The 22744-nt window shown below is 43.8% G+C and overlaps 2 protein-coding genes across 2 annotated transcripts in view; one reads left to right on the forward strand and one right to left on the reverse strand.

Moving 5' to 3' along the window:
* The window catches only part of AQP (aquaporin), a 38533-nt gene extending 26895 nt beyond the window's left edge, over positions 1 to 11638 (forward strand). Inside the window, exons 5-6 of the mRNA XM_050190000.3 lie at positions 4811 to 4949; positions 5484 to 11638. Coding sequence (XP_050045957.2) covers positions 4811 to 4949; positions 5484 to 5665 — 321 coding nt within the window. The 3' untranslated portion in view covers positions 5666 to 11638. The remainder of the gene's footprint in view (positions 1 to 4810; positions 4950 to 5483) is intronic.
* Positions 11639 to 15001: 3363 nt separating this feature from the next.
* LOC126542853 (aladin-like) overlaps positions 15002 to 22744 on the reverse strand; it is a 39297-nt gene continuing 31554 nt past the window's right edge. The window contains exons 12-15 of the mRNA XM_050189974.3: positions 19813 to 19876; positions 19139 to 19223; positions 16949 to 17088; positions 15002 to 15327 (exon numbers count right to left, since the gene is read on the reverse strand). Of these exons, the coding sequence (XP_050045931.2) occupies positions 16960 to 17088; positions 19139 to 19223; positions 19813 to 19876 (278 nt within the window). The 3' untranslated portion in view covers positions 15002 to 15327; positions 16949 to 16959. The remainder of the gene's footprint in view (positions 15328 to 16948; positions 17089 to 19138; positions 19224 to 19812; positions 19877 to 22744) is intronic.

Below are 22744 nucleotides of genomic sequence, written 5' to 3' on the forward strand. Positions count from 1 at the left end.
CAGGCAGGGAGATACGATCTCTCCAATGCTATTCACAGCGTGCTTACAGGAGGTCTTCAGAGACCTGGATTGGGAAGAATTGGGGACAAAAGTTAATGGAGAATACCTTAGTAACTTGCGATTCGCTGATGATATTGCCTTGCTTAGTAATCCAGGGGACCAATTGCAATGCATGCTCACTAACCTGGAGAGACAAAGCAGTAGAGTGGGTCTAAAAATTAATCTGCAGAAAAATAAAGCAATGTTTAACAGTCTCGGAAGAGAACAGCAATTTACAATAGGTAGCGAGGCACTGGAAGTGGTAAGGGAATACATCTACTTAGGGCAGGTCGTGACCGCGGATCCGGATCATGAGACGGAAATAATCAGAAGAATAAGAATGGGCTGGAGTGCGTTTGGCAGGCATTCTCAGATCATGAACAGCAGGTTGCCATTATCCCTCAAGAGAAAAGTGTACAACAGCTGTGTCTTACCAGTACTCACGTACGGGGCAGAAACCTGGAGGCTTACGAAAAGGGTTCTACTTAAATTGAGGACGACGCAACGAGCTATGGAAAGAAGAATGATGGGTGTAACGTTAAGGGATAAGAAACGAGCAGATTGGGTGAGGGAACAAACGCGAGTTAATGACATCTTAGTTGAAATCAAGAGAAAGAAATGGGGCATGGGCAGGACATGTAATGAGGAGGGAAGTTAACCGATGGTCATTAATGGCTACGGACTGGATTCCAAGGGAAGGGAAGCGTCGCAGGGGGCGGCAGAAAGTTAGGTGGGCGGATGAGATTAAGAAGATTGCAGGGAAAACACGGCCACAATTAGTACTTGACCAGGGTAGTTGGAGAAGTATGGGAGAGGCCTTTGCCCTGCAGTGGGCGTAACCAGGCTGATGATGATGATGACGTGACGACGAGGCGACGATGGCGTGACAACCACATGAGGACACTGAGATGACAACGAGTGTATTGGCGTAACGATTTTTGTAATATGAAACCTGTATGACTTAAGCGTGACGACGACGGCATGACCAGGGGTGGAACTGCTCAAAGTAATTTTGGAGCAATAAAGTTAAATTGCGTTTAGAAGCAGTTTGGAGCAGATAAAATTGCATTTTGAAGCAGTTTGGAACAGGCCAATCTGAATTTTGGTGGAGTAATGGAACATGGAAGCGCACTTCGAAACCACGATGAAACAGAATAAACCAACACGAAGCGCGTAGTGGAAGCGCGCTTTGTAGCTATAGTGTACTAGAATATGAAAGACAGGGGTGGGACTGCCCAAAATTATTTTGGAGCAATTTTCGGAGCAATATTGCGTTTTGGTGTCGTTTGGAGTAGACAAAACTGCGTTATTGATGCAGCTTGGAGCAGACTAAATCTCATTTTGGAGCAATTTGGAGACGATAAAATTTCATTTTGAAGCAGTCTGGAGCAGGCCAATCTGAATTTTGGTGGAGTAATGAAATACGGAATATGGCAGCGCGCTTCGAAACCATGATGAAACACAGAATAATCACGAAGCGCATAGTTGCGACAGCATATAACAGCAATTATATGGACACTCCAGGCTCATTTCTGCCGTCGGCTTCACCGTGATGTTCCATATAGTCTAGGGGCGATAGCATCGTCGCCGCGTGCCGTACGCTGTATGTGCGAGTAAAAGCATGCGAAGGTGAGCCCACGATGGCGGCTCAATCTCGCGGGTGCGAAGGGAGGAAAGCGGAAAGGATGTGCGCCATCTTCCGTTGCGCGCAAAGCACCGGGGGAGAGGGCGTTCTACTCCGGCGGCTGGCGGCTGCTGGGTATGGCGCGGCCCCTATCTTGAAAGCGATCTGTGATGGGGACAGAGTGCGAGTGCTGATAGCTTCGTGTGCGCTGTATTTTCGCCGCTTAGTTCGCGTTGAAGCGAGAGGCAGCACGAAGTTCAATTCGCTCGCTGCTGCTGTCGCGCTTCCTCACTCCAGCGTTTAAAGAGCGAGTTTCCGCGGTCATCGAGTGAGATGTGTTCATGTTTGCTTGTGACTGCGTGACACTTTGTCAATTTACTTTTTCACATACACAGCGCTGTGTTTGTCCACTCGTCTTGTCCTTGTCCTTTGCGCTGTTGAAAAAGAATGTTACACGAACTTGCCGAAGCTTCTACAGTGTTTGTTGATTTAGTTGATAAGCGAGTGTTTACAAGTTTATGCAGCCGATAAAGCTACTATCTTCACTTCGTGCAGCTGTCTACTAAATTCCTATCGCAATCGATGCTTCGCCTTTCGGGCGAAACTGCGACTTTTTGTTCCAAGTCCGCCATAGGTCAAAATGGCTCAGGCCTCGCCCATATGGGCATAAAAACAGACTGGAATGGTTTTATGTTATACCGGCCCTGCAGAAACCGAGAAGTTCGCCCGCTGATCGCGCGCTTCCCTAATATCCAGCTCGCTTGCAGTGCCGTCAGCCTACGTTTTGATGTTTTGCGCCTCAGCTACATAAAGAAAAATTGAGGGGCTTTACAGCTACAGGGAGCGCCGTGCCGCTCAGCCCAACTAAAGCCCCCGCATCCACGCGTCACCGACGCTTTTCCTGGTCGGCGGTGGCGCGTGGATGGAGAGGGGCCTTAAGTCCAACCAACTGCATTCTCGTACACTCTAAATACAGCCACCCAAGTGGCCGCGCACACGCCGGCCACTTGCCGGAAGCGCTGAAAAGTCCAGTGTTATAAGCGTGCGAATTCTGTGCGGGAAGCATCGGCGCGCGGTGTACGGAGCATGAACGGCTGTACTCTTTTTCGGAGAACGAATCGCTCGCTCTTCGCGGCCGCTGCCGGAGCACACATGCCGAAGCCGTTCTGGCACAGCGTGGCGCGATTTCCGTCAATTTTCCGTGTTTATAGCAGTTTGGCTCAAAATGGCGCAATTGGCGCAGGAGTCCCGCCCCTGCATAATTACGAGCGTCGGATGACGAAGGTGGTGCGACGACAATGGCACAACTGCGACGGCGACTGTGTGGCAACGGATGTATGATAGCAACTGTCTCGCGATGACGGCATTAAAAATTAAATTATGGGGCTTTACATCCCAAAACCACGACTTGATTATAAGGCACGCCGTAGTGGGGAACTGCGGAATAATTTGGACCACCAGAGGTTCTCTGACGTGCATCTAAATTTAAGTACACGGGTGTTTTCGCATTTCGCCCACATCGAAATGCGCCGCCGGGGCCGGGATCGGACACTGCAACCTCGTGCTTAGCAGCCCAACAGCATAGCCATAAGCAACCACAGTGGGTTAACGATGGCATGACAGAAGCGGCATAATAACGAATGAATGACGACAGTATGATTATAATAGAATGACAAAGAAATATTGACGTCAATGGAACGACGAAGGCTAGGTATGGAGACGAGAGCTTGATGACAGTGAGATGACGTTCCTGAAGTGATGACAATTATAAAACGACCGCGTGATGACGACGTCATAAACACGATTGTGTGACGACGATGGGGCTACGACGACGGCATGACGAGAGCCAGATGACAAAGCTGGAATCGAGACGATGTAACGACCACGAAGGCATCACTGCCACTAGCCTATACTTAGTGGTCCATGTGCCCAAGCTTGAGCGACTGGATTGGGGAAGAAGGCGTGGCGACGACGGCATGACGAGAGCAAGAACAAGAAGCTGCAATGAGGGCGGTTATACGACCACGTCGGCATCACGATGGTGGCGTGAAAAGGAATGCATGACGATTGTATGACGAGAGTCGGATGACAATGCTGGAATCAAGACCATGCAATTACCACTAATGGATCACGACCACGAGCCCATACTTGGTGGCCCAAGCTATTAGACAACTTGGGTCACTGAGTCTGAATAGGTGTGACGACGACATCATAAAGAGTAAGATCACTAGGCTGGAATGACGACGATGTAACGACCACGATAAAATCATGACCAGGAACACATATGTAGTAGTCCAAGCAAGTATACAACTTGGACCCCTACGTCAGGCTCGCTAGGTAGCCACTGTGTCGAGGTAGAAGGCGTGACGAGGACGTTATGATGAGAGTTGTCATAACGATAGTAAGATCACGAAGCGGGAATGACTACAATGGAATGATAAAACTGGAACAATACGACCAATAAAACTATTATCCTTACTTCGTATAGCTGTCTACTAATTTGCTATCGCAATCGATGTTTTGCCTTTCGGGCGAAGCTCTGACATTTTTTTTTCTTCCAGAAACCGAATCGTCAGGAACGGCAGGCTGACCAAGAAACTAGCTAGGTGTTTCAATTTTATCAATAATTAGTTAAATACATCAGTAAATATACTTAGATAAATTAAAGATGGTTCAGGTTGCATGGGCGCAGACCATGACCTCAGAAAACGTGAACAGCTGACGTATCTTGTGCATATGGTTCCCTGGACTCCTCAAGCACTCACGTTGTTTCCCAGCGAAAAATTGAGAAACCTTCTAATGCTGCAGGGCACTTTTCTCGTGATTTGAAAACTGATATGAGGTTACCTCATCAGTAGCTACAAACTTTACATTGTCAGTAGTCGCATGGCTGCGCCAACTTACATGGATTATTTACTGTAATTAAATAATTAGCGGCAAAATTGGCACACACATCCTGTTTTCTTACGTCCACCGTTCCCGACAATCTGGCTTTTGAACAATCAAATTTGTGTTTTGAGTACTTTATTTTCGTGAATTTTTTACAATCTTCGCAAAAACGCTGTTGCTACGAAGGTGCAGGTCGAATGTACACATCAAGCGAGCCAGAAAGTGCAAAATGTACATAACCAAATGCTCTTGGTGCAGGTCAGCCCGACCAAAGGCGCACTTATCGAAGGCGCGATCACGTGCGTCAGTCGCTTCGTGGCCATGCGATCCGTCTACTGGACAGACAACGTGGCCACTGCTATCAACTCCATCACTACAGTCATTCTAGTGCTGGCAGGTAAGCCCATCGTTTTATAAGGTTTAAAAGAAAAAAATAGATGAGAAAAATGAAGAAAACAGAGAGATAATACAAAAGGGAGTCGCAAAGGAACATGATTGACAAGCATACGACTCATAAGCTACATTGGTGATCGCGATCAAGCCCGACTGAGGTCGAATTTCTCATCAGGGATTGGCTCCCTTCTGCAGCTTGTGCTAAGGAGCAAATTGTAATTGACAAATTCGATACAGACTGTGTGACCCCCGCATTAGTTAATGCGAGCCAGTGAGCCCTTTTTTGTCACTTTTATGGCCATTCAACTCACTTCTCCAAAGGCAAGATGCGATTACTCCGGTATTTCCTTTTCCTGGGTAAACCGAGCAAGCAAAGATGAGTCATCACTAAACTATGCGAAACAAGAAACGGATCTTGCTGAGAAATCCAAGCGATAACAATGCAGTGTCAAAGTTGTTATTCCATCAAGGTTGTTAGGTAAATGCTGGTCATGGTAACATTTTTGAGTATCTAATGTAGTGTCACCTGTCCACACAGCCCTGACGACAACAGGCGGCTACTTCAACCCCATCATGGCATCGGCGCTTATGCTCGGCTGTGCCGGAAGCACGACTACCGAGCACTTCACAGTCTACTGGGCGGGGGCCCTCATGGGCGGCTTCATTGGGCGTTACCTTGACATCCGGCTAGAGTACGCCATCAAGGAGAAATATGCCTAGACTACATCGTCTCCCATAGTGTGTGTGACCGACTTTTTACCATTCATCACATTGCCCGACAGGTATTACGTCCCGCATTTTCATTTTGTCCTTGTGGGAACCATTTGGAACTGTGAACATGACAAAAGCAGCCCGCTTTTGTTCGCATCTTAGTACAAAAGTGTTGTAAAACTTCCTACAGCACTTTAAGCATCTATTGGAGACCTAAGGCAAACAAAGATTTTTGTACATGATGCACAGGCTACAGGCTACCATGCCACAGTTAGTGCAAAGAGAGACCTTTACTATGTTTAAGCTAGACAGTTTGAGTCTACTATAGCTTCAGTGAGCCCAAACAACTAAGACTGGCAGCGCACTGTTTTTCATACGTCTGTCTAGTATCCACATAATACACACCATTAAGGATTTTAGGTGTCACAACATTCATCTGATTAAGAGGCACACGGTAGGGCGAAAGGGGGGGGGGCCCTCCAGTATAATTTTCGCCACCTGTGGTTCTTTAACTAGCACCTCCCCATCGAAATAAGGCAGCCACGGCCAGAATCGAAACTGCAACCACGAGCTCAGCAGTGCAACATCATCGCCACTAGGTTATCGTGGCGGGTGTACAATACCCAATTTTGTCTAAATATTGGAATATTGTCATTGTTAAGTGATAGGGATGTCCCTTGCAAATGCACAGAGATTTTTTTCATAGGCAGTGTATAAGCGAACTGCAAGAAGATTAATATCATGGACACGACAGTTTACCTTTATTATGAACACAGATAAGGTCTGCCAACATGTGCATATATATTTATATAAGCTAGTCATCCCACCAAACTAAAGTTCTAAACAACCAAAGGTATCAGCCATCAACGAGAATATTGCTCCTTATTCACTGAGGTGTCCTAGCTATGCAATACTGCCATGTTTAAATATAGCATTCAACCACTTCCCTTTAGGCCAATGATTTTCCTGATAGAATACATGGTACATGTTCATGTCATGAATGGCAGCTTAACAACATACTTGTAATGTACACAATCAATGCACACTACAAACTGTATCCTACAGGGATAAAGCTTGGAAGATAACAAGCAAACTTGAGAAGAAGCAAAGGATGACACATGAGTGACTGATTTGAAAAGGTTAGGCATAATGTTAAGTGACAGGAAGATGGCAGTCAATGGCATAGCCATTTTTCTTTCTCTCCTTTTTTTTTTTTTGGTGCTGGGGGAGCACACACACTTAATTGGGGCAGGGCAGGCTGGTGTTGTTGCATGTCATTTTATGCTGGGTACCCCAGGTACACAGAAATGTCAGAGTGAAAGGGCATGTGCTCGGTGTGCCCCCACCCCCCTTGGCTGTGCCCCTGATAGCAGCACAGGTTCGGAGTCAAATGCAGGCATAGCTGATACTCTTGTTCAGATTAGGAGGAAGAAACGACAAAGAAACAGCGATTTCTTACAGGCACCAAATTATTAGCACATGGTTAAAGAAATGGCAGGTCATGCAATGTGTAGAGCAGACAATCGGCGGTCTGTTAAAGTAACAAAATGGGTGCCGAGGGAATGGAAATGCAATCAAGGGCTGCAGAGGATTAACTGGAGCAGCAAATTTTCAGGCTTAAGATGGAGTTGGCTAACACAATGCAGGCATAATTGGAAATCACTGGGCCTTTGTCCTGAATTCGACATACCATAGACTGATGATTTTAATATACGTCATAATGATTATAAAGCTAGGGTGCAACTGGGTTATCTTGTTTAGCACACTGGTAGGTTTATTTCCAACTACATTACACAATCTCGCAACAATCATCACATGGCACGGCAGAGCCGAGCAGCAGTTATGGAACAATAAAATCAATCACTATATGAGATTGGTGACATGTCCTATGGAATCTCAAGTCACTCATTCTTTAAGAATGTGCATCCATGATAATGAATGACACAGGCTGCATGATGGCAGACGACCCCAAAGAACACCTTTGACTGCAATATCTCCCATTTCATTTCAGCAGCTTGACTGTGCATTACAAGGCTTAGTCAAACTAAGCATCTTTGTCACAATGCTGGGTCTCCAAGGTGTCTGGCGATGCTGTCATGAGCACAGATTAAAGTACAAATGAGAGACTTTGTTCAACCTTGCACATTTAGTGCCTGAACATGTTTTCAACATCTTCGAAACAACAGTGATGCATTCTTGTTTCGTCACACATGGCTTTCTTTAAAAGGGTGTCACAGGAAGTAACAGTTGGTGAACAAAGTAACACTCAGACCAGAGTCAATGTTTTGACAAAGGCATACGCATTTCTATTCAAATGTTCAATGTAGACTACAGGCTATGGCTTCTTTCACACAACCACAGTTAATCAACTTGCATTAATAACTTATTACCTGACAATGCACCACATTGCTTGTATTTATTTGCACCTTTAAACATAGCCCATGGGTAGCATATGCTGCTGTGAACATCTCAGCCAAGTTCTGCTGTCGTATGTGGTGCATGGAGCTTGCAAGTGGATCTCAAAGTCACCTTTCTCTAAAACCCTCTCTTTTCAATAGAAGGCACTGTCCTCACTCTCTTCTGGACGATTTATTTCGTCATTCCCTTAGACGGCTACTATTGGTCGATAGCTGACATCAAGCTGCAGTCGGCTACACGGTGTAGATACCGCCACTGCTGCGGGGTGCCGCCACGAGTCCACTGGCTAAGTGCACTGCGGCTCGCTGAGGAAAACCGCATTTTATGTTTAGCATGTCGTAGGCACCAAAGGTGGGATGCGTGGCGTCTACGTTAACGTTCAAAATTAAATTTGAACTGCGCACTCCGATGACATATAGAAGGCGGAGCATTGTGGGCACGCCGCACTGCGCTGTAGCCTTCGTAGTGCAAGGCATTGAAGAAGAAACGGGAGCACAGCGGAGGCCGTGTTTGATTATCAATACCTCCACTTCTGCTGAATGCATTGAACTACTTTTTGCGGCAAAGTATTGCTCAACTAGCCTATTTTCACTTCAAATGCCTTTCTCCACTTCGATAAAACATGGTCCAGGACCCGTTTAATGCCTGGCACCTCAGTCATAAATTACAGCTGTGATTCGTGCAGCTGCAGTAGCTTGAACCAGTGAGCAAGGTTCCTAGCTCCAGTCCTTCTTTTCCTTTTGTGCCAATTTTCTCGAGTCAAAGTGAACTTCAAGCTGTATGCAGAGCAATTGGAGTAAACTGTGGTATGATGCAGGATTTGCTTTGTGGCATACAAGCTTGCTTTGTATTAAAGTGAATTCCTTATTATACAAACTACACCAACATGTTCTGAATGCTTCGTACAATTTTTCCCATTCATACCATTCATACCTGTTACATAAAATTGCTGTGAGACAAGTAGGCTCTATACACCTCTTTCTTGACCTTAAAATGTGCTGTTTATAAAAATCTAGATTTTGGTTACTCTGCATGCCTTCTTGCAGTATGTGTAATCATTCTTGGTACATTAAAGAAAATTTCAAGCTGTGCAATATGTGCTCTGTCATTCCTTACTGCTTGGCACATACTTTCGATAGCATTATAGTGTTGCTTTCTACTCTTTCCACTTCTGGTGTCATTGCTAAAGGTTTGGGAAAGGTGCTTTTGTCAATAATTCAGAAATTATGAAACTAAGACCTACATGACTGCCACACTTATCAACATTTCGCCTACACCATCATGGCTAGAGATACACATTCAGTGAATGCACTGCTATTCAATTTTAATGCTCACTAGTCATGATTATCATCATCAGCCAGGTTACGCCCACTGCAGGGCAAAGGCCTCTCCCATACTTCTCCAACAACCCCGGTCATGTACTAATTGTGGCCATGTCGTCCCTGCAAACTTCTTAATCTCATCCGCCCACCCAACTCTCTGCCGCCCCCTGCTACGCTTCCCCTCCCTTGGAATCCAGTCCGTAACCCTTAATGACCATCGGTTATCTTCCCTCCTCATTACATGTCCTGCCCATGCCCATTTCTTTTTCTTGATTTCAACTAAGATGTCATTAACTCGCGTTTGTTCCCTCATCCAATCTGCTCTTTTCTTATCCCTTAACGTTACACCAATCATTTTTCTTTCCATAGCACTAAAGTAGCTTCCTTCAAATTCAACATCAGTCCCAGGAAGGTGAAAAGAGCCAGTACTGCTGGAAGCCTAGCCAGCCAACCAGAACTTCAGAATGGTATTCAATTAACTATGTGGCAAGTATAGGAAAATGCTTTATCCGAAGCAAAACAACAGACAACAGATTTAAAAGTGCTCGTACCAGGATTCTAAAAGATTCCCTGAACTTTGTGCAAAGGTGGTAGCTGTTCATGTACACTATGTACAACTACAAACACACAAACTGGGAGACCTTATGGCAAGAGCCAATAGGAGGCATGCCTTAGCACAAATTCAACAAGGTACAAATACGTGATTTTGTATTTTTAAACACAATCTTCATTTTGCAGACACCCATGAAACCATTCAACCATTTAGCCAAGTCCCTGTCCTTTTTACAAACAATGTAGAACAGGTATTTATATACATATATATATATATAAATGTAAAATACAGTTAAACCTCAATATAATGAAAACGGTAAAATTGGCACTTCGTTAAATTAAACATTTTTTATCATGAAATTCTATCTTTTATGCAATTAAGTACAGTCATTGAAAAATTTCTCATACATGGAATGATGGATGCATGGATGGATGAACTTTGTTGCGATCCTTTAGGACGCACGTTAGTGCACAGCGGGCCGCTCCCACGTCGGAACAGAGAGGCCGAGCCTCTCCGCCACGTCGTGGGCCCGTTGGACAGCCCATAACTGTTCTTTGAGGTTGAGGCTGCGTAGAACTGCATCTCAGAGTGAAGAAGTGTTGCTTTCATCGCCGCGTAACGCGAGACAGCGCCAGAGCATTTAGTCTGAACTCGCTAAGTCATTGCATAGTGCACATGCATTTGTTTGAATTTTGGGGTAAATCTTGTGAAGTAGAGGGTTTGGGTATGCCTCAGTCTGTAGTCTACATGGAAGGGGCCACAAAGTTTTCTATAATATTCGCAACTGCAAAAAAAATGAAAAAGAAATGAAACAAAAATAATAATATAAATAAAAGCGAATTTCAACGAGAAAAAATTGTCAATTTTGTTCAATTTGCGAGTCAGCGACCAAACAGACGGTATCATGCCATGTCGATGATATCTTCACACCAGCGGTATGTAGCAATGCATGTGATGCTTCCGTGTCCACTCCGCTCCTGTGGCTGATAGTGTCGCCTGCAGCGAGACGACACTATCATGAAAAGCACAGGCTTCGTCTGCCTCTTACTTCAATGCATCTCCAAAACTTGAGATTACGTGACTTCCAGCACTAAACTCACGGCAAGACAGTGGACATGAAGCCACGGCTATCTTGGATCACCCGGCATTTGCTCCTGCCACAGGTTACTTCCAAGATGGGGCGTGCGGGCTGTGTATGCGTTCAGGTGCACTGACAGCCATTCGCAGCCACAACCGGGCTAGATGTGCACGCCCAAGTGGCCCCCTCCCCTTGCTTGCGTGCATCGAGTCACCATCCTTCTCTGCTCACCCTCGCACGCTTTCTTTTTAGGGCTGCCAACAGCCACGAATTTAGTGGGATTGTCCCGACTTTTAACCGAATGTCCCGTGTCCCGATTTGACCCAATCAGCACGGCCAAATGTGCTGACTGTGCACTTTTTTACTGGATAACAATAAATAGACCAGATCTCCTTGTTATAATGCCTGATGGCTCGTTTGCATATTCTTGTTTTTTGTGTTCTGTTGCAGTGCATAAACACAAAGGCAGTTTCATTTTCGCTGAAGTTCAAGTTCTGTTGTAGGCCCTAACAGTTCACAGTATCTTTATCCGTATTGGTAGCCGTGTTAGTCAGACAACTAAACTGCATGTTTCTTTTTGTAAACCGCGGCACAGAAGGACTAAAAGAATTTTTTAAGAAATGCATGAGTGAGAGCTCTCCACAAAAGATTCCGTAGTGCCAGGGACGTGGTCTTTGTGGACGCGGCAGAGTGCGCAAATGGACAGAGTATGTCGATAGTTGCTACGAGTCTAGAGGGTGACTGCAGAGTTATTGGGATGGTAAAAACATGGAAGGCAGAGGTGGCGGAGGAAGCTGCCTTAGCACTGGCAATAGCCTTCACGGAAGCTAACATCGTAGTAAGCGACTGCAAGACAGCCGTCAAGAACTATGCAAAAGGAAGAATCTCGCCGGAAGCACTGAGAATTTTAAACAACTTTCGTGAAGATCGTGACATTCACATTATATGGGCACCCGCACACTCCTCCCTTCCCGGGAATGAAATAGCGCACAACCTGGCTCGAGAACTGACAGGCCGAGCAGGTGACACGCAACAAATACTGGGAACGGAGAGAGACGGGATGACCAGCTTTAACGAGATCCCCAAACACTATAAATTGGGATGGGCCCATTTTCCCCCGGCACACTCCTCGTTAAATAGACGGCAAGCGACGGCATGGCGCCTCTTACAAACAGATACATATCCGAACCCGGTGGCCTACCACCGCTACTACCCGGACCTTTACACGGATAGATGTAGATTCTGTGAAGAAAGGGCTGACCTACAACATATGGTTTGGGCTTGTCCTTGTACACCCATACAGAATAAAATAATTAAGACCAGAGAGCAGTGGGAGACCGCGTTGCTCAGCTGTGCACCGGAAGACCAACTCAAGGCAATCCAGCAGGCCGAAGATGCCACCACGGCCCAAGGGCTCGAGGCCGTCATTTAGGTAGAGGCCTAGATCTCAAATCTGCTGTGCACAAATAAAGTTTATTCCTCCTTAGTTGTTGCACATACAGACTGGTGGCTCCTGGCAGTGACAGGGTCGGTCTTCGCCAGCCGCCCCCTTCACTTCAATTCACTTCACCACTGCCCCCCCACCCCTTCTCGACTTCTTCCACTCAAGAGTTGGCAACCTTATTTCGCTCGCGCCCACATCATACCTGCAGCCATTCTCCATCAAACAGCACATGATTTGGGAGATGCGTTGGCAAGCAGCTGCATGTAATTCAACCATTTGACCATCTGCATCCGTGGCAGTTTCCATTGTCTCAGTATTTCTTCGTGGCGGCAGTGCAATTTCGTTATATTGAGAATGTGTATAGATAGACTTTGTTATATCGAGGTTCAAAATACATGGTGTTATGCTGCATGGACAAGTTAGAAAAATTTTATTATTTCGTCATATTAAGAATTTAGTACTTATATTGAAATTTGTTATGTTAAAATTAAATTATGGGGTTCTATGTGCTAAAACCCCGATCTGATAATGAGGCATGCTGTAGTGGAAGACTCCGAAAAATTTCGACCACCTGGGGTTCTTTAACGTGCATCTAAATCTAAGTACATGGGTGTTTTCCACATTTCACCCCCTTCGAAATGTAGCTGCCGTGGCCAGGATTCGATCCCGCGACCTCATGCTTAGTGGCCCAACACCATAGCCACTACACTCCGTTCCATAACTAGCAGTTACCACTATGGAGGCTAGAGAGACTTCTTGCAGTGGCTTCGTTTGCATTTGAATAAAGTTTGACGTATTTTTGACTGCAATTGTGCACAAATGTTTTGTCATATAGACTTAGTATATTGAATGAAACAAGTTTTAATCCTTAGAAACGAGCACACTGTGGTATACAGCTGCTAATGCGCTGTTTTAAATAATTTTTATTCTTGCTGTTCTTTTCAGGGTTTCTTTTTATTTGTGACCCGTTGCAAGGCACCTCGTGTGCATGCTTGCGCAGGCAAACGCTGTTGGCATGCATCAAAGCATGGACGGAAAGTGCGGAGAGGTTACTTTCCTTGACTGAACTTCTTGTGTAGATTCCACAGTATTGACTGCTATGTATAAAACGGAGTACATACTATAATACCCCTGTCAAGCGGGCAAGTTAAGTGCATGCATAAAAAATGGACACATAAGTTCATTTTAGTTCTTGAACAGCTTTTAACAAAATAATCAGAACAGAACTCGCTCATATTCTGTTTTAGCAGTATCAAATGCAGTGTTGTCGCACGCCACTATATTGCTCTGTATTGGCTAGACATTCGTCTTGGCCGGCATTGACTTGCAACACTATTACATTAAAAATCTTCTCGTTCTTTGATGAGAAAATTACATTATGGTTGTTTTTATATAAAATACAACCTAAAACATTAACTTTTTAGAAGTTTTTTTTGTCTTCTTAATCTACATCTTTAAAAAACTCCCTCTTAGGCTGTCACCAGTTTTTTTTTTAACTGCGAGTGTGCTGTTTTCCCGTTTAGCACCGTGTATTTTCTAAAGTGTCACTCAAGGTCCCAAAGTGCACTCCCCGTAAGTGCACTTCACTTGCCAGCTTTACAGGGGTGTTAGCAACCACGGCGGGTGAAGTTTGTTATGTCGAGGTTTAACTGCATTGTTTTGCTAGTAGGATATTAAATTGCACTAATTGATACTTCTTGCATAAACATAGTCTTGATTGCCGACATAACACACCAATGTACATTTTTCTGCAAGCACTATGTCTTCCCGTGTGATGAAATGCAGACTAGGGCAGCATCTCGTGGATTCTGACACATACAAAAAAACATCTGCCAGGAAAAAACTAATATATGATGGCCAAATGTGGTAAGAGAGAGAGAGAGATGCAAATGAGAGAAAGGCAGGGAGGTTAACAAGAGTTAAAGCCTCCGGTTTGCTACCCTGCACTAGTGGAAGGGAAAGGGGAAGACAGAAAGGAGAGCGGGGACATAAAAAGAAAAAGGATGTGGTAAGATTGATATTTAACCAATGACAATGCTGGCAAGACAAACAGAGCAGTTAACCCATTTAAGAAAACTTCTTGAGGTATTTGCATTAGCCAAATGACCATCTTCAATAGAGAAACATGTCCAACAACAGAAGAGCAGACGATGAGCAATAAGCACAGGACAGATGCTTCCCGAGTGTTATGAAGGGTCTATCCTGTGTTTGTCGGCTGCTGTTCTTTCGATGAGCTGCTTTTCTTGGCAAAGGAAACATTGACAAACTAGCCTGCGTCACACTCTTTTCAAGTCAAATGTATCATTCTTTAATGTTCTAGTCCTTTTCTGCCATGAAACTATGCACCAGATGATGACACCATGACAAGACACATGTCTTGATACACATCTGCATTTCTTTGTGCACTATAAGGCTTGGATCTCTATTGGGTGCCTTCATGACTGTAAATGGCTAAGAAAAGCATGAACTACTACAGCATAACATATGTGCACCATCACAACACAGTCATTCCCAAGATTTACAAAAAGCATTCAGTGAACGAAGTTATTTTATTGACTCTCTTCATAACGTTTTTCTCGACATTACTCTTCCTTGAGATTTATTTATGCACAAAAGACCTGTTTATGTTTATTTTTTTGCTCAGGTATTGCTTTTCTTATAATGAATTTCTTTCTAGTTACCTAAAAGAATATTCTATCGCTAATGCAGCAATAGTAAAATAAGCTCATTTCTGCAATATGTAGAGATGACTTATTGCATTAAAATATACAATACTTAAACAATTTTTCAATGGAAGAATTGTTAGCTCAGAATGAATAAAGCATATTGTATTTATCATTAGGCCACCGGCACCACCTGCAAAAACAGAAAGACAATGAGAAATCCACCATTATAAAGGTAGCATGAGCACACGCACATAAGATGAATTGAAAGATGTCACCAAAACAAAGCCTACTCATTTTCCCTATGTAACACTTGCATTGATTACTCATGTAGCAAAGCATCCCAACTGTAGTTAGTCATTCGGAAACTTTCTCTTAATTTTCAACAGAAAGGAGCAGATGTGAATCAAAATTAAAAACTCAGACCAAAACCTTATCAGTTACCAGGCATGATATACCTTGAAAAGTAAACTGTCATAAATGACAGCAGAGACCATTTCACAGCTCACCACCAGAAGGGGGCTGGCACATGGTGGTATTGGCTGGCTAGAAGTTGTGCCAACAAATGCAGACAATCGCAAGTGATACATTCTTATGCAATAGTCAAGTGCCCACGTACGGGGGAGAAAGAAGGGGGAAAAAAATGTTAGAAGGTGATTTTAAGCAGCCATTCTTCTACTATGGTCCAGCAGACCTGCTGTGGAACTGAGTACAGCATTTGTAGATTTTTTTCAGGCAGAAAACAACAGTACAAGTCTGGCACAGCCTTTCTTGCTCTTGATAATCATTCCTTTGATCTTGTAAAAGCTCAGGTGTCTGCAGTGCCATTGTGGCTTTCCTGCCTAAAAGTGGTGGAAGTGACATGCAAATCACTGTGGCTCAGCTGCCACTCTGCATATGGCGGCAATGATAACATTTTTTGAACAAAGTAGCCAGGTCTCACTACAAAACACTCAAGTATTAGCAAAAAGTTGCTAAGTGATGATGATGACAATGACTTGCTCAGATATTTGTCTTTTTTATGTATTCATGGTTTCGAGAGTCTTCATTGTTTTGTAAATTATATGCCTTTAATTTACCTCCTGCAGTGGCTAGTCAACAGACAGAATGTGAAAAGGGAAAACAACTCCCAATGCTCTAAGACACTATCAAATTTCAAGATTGTGCTTTGCCTAAAAACGTGGCTTCGATGCACCCAGGTAGCTCACTAATAAGCTCTTTGGTATGTCTTTAGAAGTGCTCGCAAATCACAACTGTCCACCATGGGATAAAGTGACTGGCGAGGCACTGAGCTTGGCAAAAGTCCTTAGAGGAAATTTATCATGGCTATTTACTATTTACTGCCTATCTAAGTCAATTTAGTGACTTTCTCATTAAGTTATTGACACTGATACATGGTGGGTCAACCATCGGCCCACTTTTGGAGGCACTGATGTATTGACAAGGTTTAACATCATAAAGAAACACAAAGGTTATTGCAGGAGTCGTAAAGCCGGACTCTGGATTAATTTTGTTCACCTGCATTTCCTTAAAGTGCACCCAAAATGCAGCACATGAGTGCCTTTGCTTTTTGCTCGCATCAGAAAGCTGGAAATCAAACCCATGATCTCCTGGCACCTCTCAGTGGTGCTACAATGGACCCATTGCTGGAAGTACAGGCCTGTTTTGACATTGCAAAATGCCATGTAAGCATGACTGCTTTGATATGTGTGCTTTTTCACAAGGCCCCACTGGTATCCCTGTGAAAGCTGCTGTAGGCTGTTTCTCTCTTTCGCTTTTAACCAACTGGCACCAACCGTAACATTTATGCTCACCTCCTCTCTTCTCATGAGCTGTACAAATGTGGTGGCCTGAGTGGTGTAAAGGAAAGGTCGGCTGCCGTTTCTGACGAGTCGCAAGGTGAGATGGGGCAGTAACAGAGTGGCACATGACTCACGAGACCATTGCTCCAGCACTGAAATTAGCAAACATGCAACAGCAATAAAAATAATGAGCATGACTTGTCAATTAGTTTTATCTTGGGCTGATTCAGTCATTGTTGAGGGGACAACAAAGGCAGGCCAAGATACAAACACCAGGAAAAATAGCAGTAGAAGGCGAACATGCATGTTGACTTTGACGCTGGTGTTTGTCTTTGATTCTGCCTGCTAGACTGCTCCATCAACCTCCTTGCATCACAGAAATCGATATTAAATTATGGGGTTTAACATGCAAGAACTGCACCCAATATCATCTCGTCTTAGTGTGTAGGTCGTGTTTTAAGCACATTAAACAAATGCAAAGGTGCACAGTGAAATCTCTGAGGTGACAGTTGCCATTCAACAAGTGCATGTTAAATAATGCCACTATAGCAGAGCAGCACAGAGACTTCACCATGCTAACGCAAGTTAGTGAACATGCATCCAAAGTGACAATTGATGAGCAAGAACAAAAACTAATGGCTCCTCGCATACAACTTCAGCTGAAACATCCTACAATGGCAAGTTAAAGACCCCAATGGTACATGTATACAGTCGACCTCCATTAATTTGACCCTGATGGAACTGAGTAATTTAATCGAATTATCCAGTGGGGCAAATCATGCATGATGCAGAAAAAAATGCCATAACACATTGCTGGTTCATTTAGCAATATTTTCCCCGATATTACCACACCCCCTAGTCAAATTCACATTTACTTTCTATATGTTTAAAGTAGAAACCTAACACAGACCAGATTATTTAGGAAAAAGAAAAAAAAATGGGCAAAGGTCCGATCGTGTTACACAATGGCAGCTAGAAGAAAGGAGGTTAACCGAGGGGCCCGATATTTATTAGTCATATCATAAGAAGCTAACAAACACTGACACCAAGAACAACATAGGAGAGGTTACTTGTGCTTAATAAATGAAATAGTAAAACGATAAATTAAGGGAAATTAAAGTGGATGAAGAAACAACTTGCCGCAGGTGGGGAACGATCCCACAACCTTCGCATCTGCGAACGGCAAGATCTGCGCCGCACGGCAAGAAGCTTAACAGCGAACATTGAAGGAGCTAGGCCACGGTGGCTGCCATCGGATCTGTGTGCGAGAGGGCCGGTTCAAGGCCGCGAGGTAATCAAAACGGGGGTGGTGGAGGCTCTGATTAATGCCTTTTCGGACCTACAGTCATGGCAAAAAGTCAAGAAAATCAGACGGCAAAGGGTTCCTGCGTCCGAAACTTCAGATGTCCTTATGCGTTGACTCTATGGGGCACGTGGTAGTGCCGCGACGATGTCCGAATTATCGGGCGTGTCCCAAAAATCGGGCGTCAAGAAAATCGGTCGTTGACTGTACACTGGCCACTCCTCCAGCCGACGACACAGCGTCAAAGACGATTCGTTATGATTCCTCTCTGTTACTTGAGCCAGCATTACCACAATTTTCGTTCCCTTTCAATAAATTTACAGCTAATTTTCCCTGATAGAAGCACAATTTTCCTGAGTTTTCCCTCAGTATTTTCAGACTTTAATATCCCTGAGAATTCCCAATTTTCCCAGTTTTCCCGGTTTTCCCTGTTGGTATACACCCAGCATTAAGAAAGCTCACTAAAATAATTTCCGTCCTGTGAAAGTAAATTCTGCACATCTCGTATCTTCCAATCACAAGCATGAGAGGCATGCTATCTTTTTTTTTTATAAATTGGGGGTGCATTACATTCAAATGTACTTTTATTTCCTTACTTAAAACCTGCGAAAAGTGGTTGCGCGTTAGATTTGTGGGCGCATAAGAATTGGATAAATATGGTAGATGGTTCAGAACAGCCAACATAGGGGGATAAACACCCTTTCACCTCAACTTCTGTGTTCTCTCGATAGTGGATGATCATGTAAGCAAATGTCAGCCTAACATTTACTCTGAAGAAACCGCACCCGACAACACCAGTAAGGACCTTGCAAACTATCCACGAGTATCCAGTACAATAACAAATAGAGCTGCATATGTTTGCACATACAAACATAGTAACCATGCAAATAAGCACTTACCACAGTAAGCAGTGAGCCACCTTCGAAGCTATTACAGAAGCTTATCAGCTGAGCTGATTCACCAGGGGGACCTGATATGAAGCCACTGTGTGAAAAACAGAAGCACAACTTGAGCCTTGGCTGCTCAATGTTCAGAAGTGAAAGGACCCTGCATGCCTAGCTAATCTGTTAACCATCTAGCAGTACTTCTTTATTGCTCTTTCTTGGAATAATGAACTATGTTCACAAAAGCTCTTGTGTTCTCGTACACATCGCTTTGACCCTAACAATTTACCCTGTTCAATGCAGCCTAAAAAGGAGGCGCGGAAATACTGCTGCATTCAATTAAGTGGACAAAAGCAATCCAGGACTTTTTTAAACAGCAGTTATTACTAGGGTAACCTTAGCTGCATTTTTCAATTAAGCAAGAGTAAGCTTTCAGAACGATTAACATTTATATTGTACATGCACCTCCAAATTGTCATACTGGTACATGCAGTCCAATATACTGGAAAATGAGAAAAGTTGATTTAAGGCAAAATCCAACAATTCATGGAAGTTCAGTCTTTCTGTGGGACAAGCATACTTTGACAAATGATTATTTTTTCCTTTCTGTACCATTAAACAGTTGTAACAACTTGTGTAGCTGACAATTTACTGGGGCATTGCACAAGAAGATTGTAGTCTCGACTCACCATGGAAACATCTGAAAGACAGGTGAGGTCTTGGTCCTAAAGAGTGCGACATACTCGCTGTAATCTGCAGAAGTCCCAGAAACAGAGGTTGCCATTCAGCAAACATCGAAAGTCGCCACATACAGTAAATTACAGCTATACTCTGTTTCAGTAGTTCCGTGCAGGGATGTGGAAGCTACAGGCTTCTTCGACAAATCAGCGGGGCAAAAACATCTTAAAGGTGCCCTCCTGCACTCTGTCGTCTGCTATCGGCAAGCTATACAGTGCAGGCAGAAGTAGCATCTACTAAGACTGCAAATATTGCAAGAATTTAAGACTGTAAGTATGAAATACAGAGAAGAAGGAGGGTTGCAGAGAAGACGGAAGCGGAGGGTTCAGAAGGAGCACTTAGCCAGCATGTCACACGGTATGGTGGCACGATCTCTTGATCCCTCTTGTAACATTCACTTCTACATAGTGTACTCACTGAAATTCATCAGCACAGTCGTATGTTTAATTAGAATTCGTGAGCGCTTACCACACTCCTTCCACGCTGCTCCAAGCATGTACAACGTTGTACAGTGTTGGGCTTGTGCCGACTACACCTATGAATTTAGCTACTGTGAAATCAATTACATTTTTGTGCATTTTAAATGCAAGTTAATGCCTGCACCACAGCATAGGATTCATTTTTTTTTTTACTGCACATTTTTATTCGAACAAGTGCAGAACTTCAATATCAGAGAGCATCAATAAATATTTTATTAAAGAACAAAGTAAAAATGTGCAATAAACTGCCTGGCAGTTTATTGAAGCATAGAAGCTTCTAAGTAAACACCTGTCGACAAGTCCACTTGTCAAGGCCATTTAGTCGTCCAATGGATTCAAAATTGTGGCACCACATCTTGCTGAGCAAGAATCTACACTCGCAAGTTGCGTACTTGGCTTTAATGCCCATAACTACTAAAACAGAGTATACACACACATTGAGGTGGTCGAGCACTTAATGGTCTAGATTGCAGCCGTGACTGCTTCAAAACCAATGTGGAGGCAAAAGGGGAAATATAAAACCTCATTCGACAATGATTACTGTGATGTAGTGATTCTTGTAGTGAAGTGCTAGGGCTCAAGTGCTAGTACAACAGACAGGTGCCGTCTGTATGGGTAAAAGTGTGGCCATGTTGTTTGGAGTTCCCTTACACAAGTTGAGGTATTGCTTTATATTTAACTTAATTCATCACTATGTCAAATGGGCATACTTATGGTAAAGTTGACTGGTTCCTACTGTGCTTTGACTAAGCTTGCAGCGATGCAGAGCACCCTCGAAACTGAAACCAGAAGCCTGGCTGAGCTAATTGCTCCACTGCTCTCCGAGCAAATCGGGGGAGCCACATGACCAAATTTCGCTAGACTTTGGTTGCATTTCCAGCTCGAAGGCCCTCACAGTTTGAATGTGTCTTGATCACTAGCGCCACTGCATGCCCAATGTTGTAAGTGTGCCCCGCCGTGTTCTCTTTCCCTTCTGCTGGAATAAACTAAGTCTTTGTTTGGTCCCCTTAGAAGGAAATCCCCTCTTTTTCTGCGGCGCTCCGCGCCCCAGCTGTCGAGCCTTATTCTGTAGGCCCTGCATTCTGGCCGCCCTGTCAAGGCACCAATACAACTTGGAAACACTACAACTGGCAACGAAGATGGGATAGCTCACTTTTTTTTTAAGGGAGAGGTGATGTTATATCCTCAGTTTCGGTTTCGAAGTATTTATTCAAATGAGTTTATTCCAGTAGAGGAAAAAGGGAACATGGCAGAGTATACTGACATCATTGGGCGCAGAGTGGCACTAGCAATGAAAACACTTCGAAACTGAAACTGAGGATATAGCACTCACCTTCTTCTGTGAGCCTCAGAGAGCTCCCAGTTGGAGCACAGTGCTCTGAATTAGCCAAGAAAATACGTTCTGAGCACTAAATTTGGAAAAATCAAATGTAAAGCACGCCACTAGAGCATAATAAAGTGCTCTAAAGTGACCAGTCGAATGTACCATTGTGTCACTTTGAGCAATGTCATTTACAAATTGTCAAACAAAGAAGTGCAGTGACAAGTGCTGCAGAGCACACTTAATAAAGAAATGTGTTCAGCAAACTTGCTTTTCTTTGCCCAACTTCCTTAACCTGTGCAGTTTCAAGTACAGCAAGTGGAACAGAACAGCAAAAAACAGAGTTATAGCATTTTTACACTAATATTTTACCCTAACGGCGTCTGTTTTTAAGTGACAGCTTGTGCTTTAACTGCTAACTTGTTACAGCCACCATTTCGTGTCTGACATGCAGTCATCTTTTCTCTGAATGCACTATTACAGTAAATTAGAAAATTCTTTAGCTACACTGTGGAAGTCTGTGAATCCCAGTTGAGGTGCATTTCCCACAGTGAAAAAGCATAAATGACTACTTTACAAGCATTAATAGTAGAACTTTGTTGATATGTTCCTCGTTGTTGCATTTTTTTTTACTGCTACATCGCATTTTCATGGTCCCGACCTACCCGTTGACTCCTATGTAGACACATTACCACTCTGTAATGTTCCTGCATCTTATGTTGCATTTGAATGTGGCAGTCACATAAATTTAATGGCAAATTCACTCTCGCATGTTGCTACGAAGGCAATAAATGCATACTCGCAGTTAAACCTGTCAAGCCTCACCCATGGACCAGCCCCGACATGCCGGAAGTATGAGATTGTCAGTCCCAATTAGCATGTTTCGACGTGGTTGTTGTACTTATCGGTACCCCAGTCATCTATACCACAATACAACCGTGTTACACGGTGAAACACAAGCAAGGTATTGTCACAAAACATGGTTTGTGTACCTTGCGTACCTAATTGTACATGCATGCATGCACCGCCTCTGGACACAGTACAAGCACCAAGACGTCCAATATCTGCACTGCCAGCCATTGA

Source organism: Dermacentor andersoni, chromosome 2 (assembly GCF_023375885.2).
Source record: "Dermacentor andersoni chromosome 2, qqDerAnde1_hic_scaffold, whole genome shotgun sequence".
Lineage (NCBI taxonomy): Eukaryota > Metazoa > Arthropoda > Arachnida > Ixodida > Ixodidae > Dermacentor > Dermacentor andersoni.